We start from the raw sequence: 5,024 nt of genomic DNA, 5'->3' as shown, positions 1-5,024 counted from the left end.
CCTGTGTTTGTAGGAGGTCGGAGCGGGGAAGGAAGGGCTCACTGTCTCCTTTTGCAGCTGGAACTGAGTGAAGGTCCACTTCTAAGAAAAGTGGTGTGCGCTGCGACGGAAGTGCGAGCAAAGTGTAAGCCAAAAATAATCACTCTGAGCGCGTTAGCTACCAGTGGACATGAAGCTGCGTGGGACTTATGCCAGACCCCCGTGTGTGTGTGTGTGTGTGTGTGTGTGTGTGTGTGTGTGTGTGTGTGTTGTGCAGGTGGCATTCGGCGGCACATGCGCTCTGTAATTTCTGGCCGGCCTCTTTCTGTCAGTTACCCCTTCTTCCTTTGATTGTCGCTAATGAAGAATAATAAATCCAGAGGCAGGCTTCGCGGGTGGATCTTCCTAAGTCCCAACTCGACCTGTACTGGACTCAGGAAGGAGGTGGAGGAAGAGAAGGGGTTGGGGGAGAGGAATGTGTGCGTGTGTTGTGGGGAGTGTGAGGGGGGAGTCGCATGCGCACAGGCGACCCTAGCCGGCTGTTAGGCTGTCCAATCCGCTGAGAGCTGAGGGAAACCGAGGGAGAGAAAGCCCTGCAGCCCGGCCGACCGGTGTCTTTTTGCACTAGGCACCCGCACGGCCGTGGGGTCCTTGGAGTCGAGCGCTGACCTCAGCGCGCATCCAGGCAGGAGCTCAGCGCGCGCGGAGGACCCGGGGTGGCAGCAGAGTCTGGATCCCCAGCAGCGGCCAGGAATCGGGGGATCAGGGTCACCGGAGCTGACAGGAGGGGAGGGCCCCTGAAACTTAGTGGTAAGCTGGGGGCGGGAGAGGGGACAGCGGGGCAAGGTGCTCCGACAGTCTAGGGACAGTCGCGCCCAAGGTTGGCTTGGACTGCAACTTTATTTGGGAGTTTTGTTTTCCCAGAGAGGCGGAAATCTGGCGGAAGAAGCGGGAGGAGCTGGAGGCTGGCACTTAGGTAGTAGGCACTGCCAGGTGTCTGAAGAGCTGATCCGGCCAGTTGGGTGGGGTTGATCTTAAGTAGGAATCGCCGGCCCCACTAAGGGGCGGCGACATCAGGGCGCACGCGGGGGCCGGGAAAGCTGAGGGCACCGTAGGGGAGCGCGAGAGGCGGGTTCTGGGAGAAGTGAAAGGACCGGAGCGCGGCGGGGGGGGGGGGGGGGGGGGGTTCGGGGAGAAGGAAAAGGCCCGGGGGGGGGGGGGGGGGGGGGTTCGGGGAGAAGGAAAAGGCCCGGGGGGGGGGGGGGGGGGGGGCAGAGGGGAGCCGAGGTGACGCAGAAACCCACCCCGAGTCAGCGCTTCCTGGCAGGGAAGGGCGGGGGAGTGAAGAGGGGAGGGCGGAGGGCGGGCAGGCGCGCGGAGAGAGGACTATAACTCGGAGGCCTCGCCGAGCGGGGGCACTTTGGGGCGCTGAGGTCTGAAGCCAGCGTCACCCGGAGCCCGGCATCGGCTTAGACCGACGGAGAAGGCAACCGAGGAGCAGGGCGCGGAGAAGAGACTAGGCGAGCGGAGCGGGGAAGCGGTGGTGGGCGAACACAACTTTGCCGGGCGGTCCGGGTCTGCAGCTCTCGGCGGGGCGCTCCTCCCGGGGGTCCCAGTAGCTGATAGCCGAGTGCGCTACGGACGAGCGCCGGGCAGCCGGGAAGATGATGATGATGTCCCTGAACAGCAAGCAGGCTTTCAGCATGCCGCACGCCGGCAGCCTGCACGTGGAGCCCAAGTACTCGGCTCTGCACAGCGCCTCTCCCGGCTCCTCCGCGCCCGCGGCGCCCTCAGCCAGCTCCCCCGGCAGCTCCAGCAGCACCGGCGGCGGCGGCGGCGGCGGTGGCGGTGGAGGCCGGAGCAGCAGCTCCAGCAGCACCGGCGGCAGCGGCGGCGGCGGCGGGGGCTCGGAGACGATGAGGAGAGCTTGTCTTCCAACCCCACCGGTGCGTATGTGTGCATAATCACCGCTTAAAGGCACATTTTGACAGCCTCCTTTATCTGCTTGATGTTTTTTTCATGTCTGCACAGCAAATCACCCCACACCTCCAACCAATTTTCCCCCCTCTCTCTCTTAAGTATTCAGCGGGTCTTGTCTTTCATATTAATTTTTATGACCTGGGATGCTGCCTGTGCGCGGTTGTGTTGTCTTGTGTTGTTTGCGGGCTCACTTTCCTCCTCCTTTGGCACTCTCGGCTTCTCTCGGCCGCTTCCCCCTTCTCCTCACCGCCTGTTTTCAGGATTACTGTCATTATTATTATTTTAACGTTCTGGGAACGCTGTGGGCTCGGTGGCGGTGTCGTCCCTGGGCCGGGGCTTCCGGAGAGAGCTTGCACAATTCCCTGCTGAGCGTAATGTGCGCCTTCTACTTGCAATTGCAGAGCAATATATTCGGCGGGCTGGATGAGAGTCTGCTGGCCCGTGCCGAGGCCCTGGCCGCCGTGGACATCGTCTCCCAGAGCAAGAGCCACCACCACCATCCGCCCCACCACAGCCCCTTCAAGCCGGACGCCACCTACCATACCATGAACACTATTCCCTGCACGTCTGCCGCCTCCTCTTCATCTGTGCCCATCTCGCACCCGTCTGCGCTGGCCAGCACCCACCATCACCACCACCACCATCACCACCACCATCACCAGCCGCACCAGGCGCTCGAGGGCGAGCTACTGGAGCACCTGAGCCCCGGGCTGGCCCTGGGAGCCATGGCGGGCCCCGACGGCACGGTGGTGTCCACGCCGGCTCACGCGCCGCACATGGCCACCATGAATCCCATGCACCAAGCGGCCCTGAGCATGGCCCACGCGCACGGGCTGCCCTCTCACATGAGCTGCATGAGCGACGTGGATGCTGACCCGCGGGACCTGGAGGCGTTCGCCGAGCGCTTCAAGCAGCGACGCATCAAGCTGGGAGTGACCCAGGCAGATGTCGGTTCTGCGCTAGCCAACCTCAAGATCCCGGGCGTGGGCTCGCTCAGCCAGAGCACCATCTGCAGGTTCGAGTCCCTCACGCTGTCGCACAACAACATGATCGCTCTCAAACCCATCCTGCAGGCGTGGCTGGAGGAGGCTGAGAAATCCCACCGGGAGAAGCTCACCAAGCCGGAGCTCTTCAACGGTGCTGAGAAGAAGCGCAAGCGCACGTCCATCGCGGCGCCAGAGAAGCGCTCGCTCGAAGCCTACTTCGCTATCCAGCCGCGGCCCTCCTCCGAGAAGATTGCCGCCATCGCGGAGAAGCTGGATCTTAAGAAAAACGTGGTGCGCGTCTGGTTCTGCAACCAGAGGCAGAAACAGAAAAGAATGAAATATTCCGCCGGCATTTAGGGACCCTTGATCTCTCCGGGGACGGTCCTCTCTCTCCTCGTCCCCCTTTCTCTCCCCCTCCTCTCCCTCCTGCCTCTTTTCTTTCCACTTTTGGTGATCAGAAACAATTCCGGTAAATGTGAATCCAGAGAAAGCGAGGACTGAAGGAGCGAAGGAAGGAGCGAGCAGCTGAGCCCCAGTCAGGGAGAACGTGAACCTTTCCGCAAGGTGAAGAAAAACAAAGATGGGATTTGTCAAGTTGCAGCAAAGCAGTCCCTTTAACCCCACCTCGGCTTCCTCAGAAGAAGCATGGAACTGGCTGTTTGCCGGAAGCCAGAGGAACAGCCTTTGAAAAGCCGGCTAGAATGAGCAAGTAAGGTTTGTTTTTATTCTTACAGACGTCACCCTTGTTCGAGTTTAAAATTACACTTTGCAACTATTTTTCAGAAATAGAAATTGAGTCAGGACTGAAACTCTAAACTAGAGTTGATGCTTAATGTGATAGAGACATCTCTAAAGTATTTTGAATTTAAAAAAAGATGGCAGATTTTCTGCATTTACACTGTATATTATATATATATTTTTATTGTGGTTCATACCCCCTTCCTTTTCTGAGGTGTTCATGCTTAAGAAAGGAATTGCGCCTGCTGTGTTCACTGATCTTGAAAGCTACTATTAGATTATTGCCGAACAACCCTCTGTAAATTATTAATTTATCTCTCTGGCGACTTAATTTTGTGCACATCCTAATTAATTAAACTTTAGTCTAAGAACAAAACCGAGGGAAACGTATAGCTAGTGATGCTCAACAATTTTTTATTTGGTAAGTTTCCTGAATTCTTGCAGCTTTCCTCTTAGACTGTGTTGGCCTATTTGTATATTCTCACTTTGAACGGAGATTGCTTTTCAATTTCTTTTAACTGGTAGTGTTCTGATTTGTGAGTTGACACTCAGTAATGGATGTCTTAATCGTGCAGACCTGATTCACTGTCCGAAGTATTGTTTACTTCCTTACATATTTAATGGGGATTCCCATATTGTCTCCACTACACACACACTCTCTCACCCTTACATGTCTACACACACACACACACACACACACACACACACACACACACAGATACATACATCTGTAGCAGAAGAGAACAGGCAATTGGAAACACGACTGGGGACCAATGCATCTTTTCCAGCTTTAGGTGTATTTTCCACTTGGTGCTTAATTTTTCACCAAGGTATCTCAGTCTTCCAGTTTTCAACTGCTTTGTTTGCCACAGTTTTACATTTATAGGAACCATTCATTATTTCACTTTTAGAGGTTTGTTTTTAGAAAAATGAATTTGAATTATAAGAAAGACAGTGCGCTGCTTGTAAATTCACATTGTTTGGTAGAATCCTTTTGGAACAAAAATACAGGTACACAGTGATTGGTACCATATCTATTGTAAATATCTCATTCAAAATGATGCACATATAGATATATTCTTACAAGTTTTGCTGTAATTGCTGTTCCATTTGAGGCTCTCCAAAGTCTTGAGTTCTGTATATGATCTCGTTTCTTGTTTTTGTTAATAGATGGTTTATTTATGATGGTAATGTATTAAGTTATTTTGAGTGTTGTTTGATTGTCTTTCATTGAAGAGACGATTTTAATGTTTTACTGGCAAAGTATGCTGCTTTTTCATTAAAATATGCTATTAATATTAAATGACTTTTAAAACGTGATGCTGTTTTAATCATTTATGT

The 5,024-nt window shown here is 54.2% G+C and overlaps 1 protein-coding gene across 2 annotated transcripts; it reads left to right on the top strand.

The window, feature by feature from the left end:
* Positions 1-1,398: 1,398 nt before the first annotated feature.
* On the top strand, positions 1,399-4,327 carry Pou4f2 (POU class 4 homeobox 2). Of its 2 annotated transcripts, XM_008827468.1 has the most exons (3): positions 1,650-1,736; positions 1,884-1,933; positions 2,363-3,302. In XM_008827468.1, the coding sequence occupies exons 1-3, from the start codon at positions 1,650-1,652 to the stop codon at positions 3,300-3,302; spliced, it is 1,077 nt and encodes a 358-aa protein (XP_008825690.1). The 2 variants fall into 2 exon arrangements, with proteins under 2 accessions (XP_008825689.1, XP_008825690.1); XM_008827467.1 differs by having other exon boundaries at positions 1,399-1,925; positions 2,361-4,327.
* Positions 4,328-5,024: the final 697 nt, after the last annotated feature.

The sequence above is a fragment of the Nannospalax galili genome, unplaced genomic scaffold (genome assembly GCF_000622305.1).
Source record: "Nannospalax galili isolate Female #2095 unplaced genomic scaffold, S.galili_v1.0 scaffold1272, whole genome shotgun sequence".
NCBI lineage: Eukaryota > Metazoa > Chordata > Mammalia > Rodentia > Spalacidae > Nannospalax > Nannospalax galili.
This window is presented reverse-complemented; position numbering and strand designations above follow the sequence as displayed.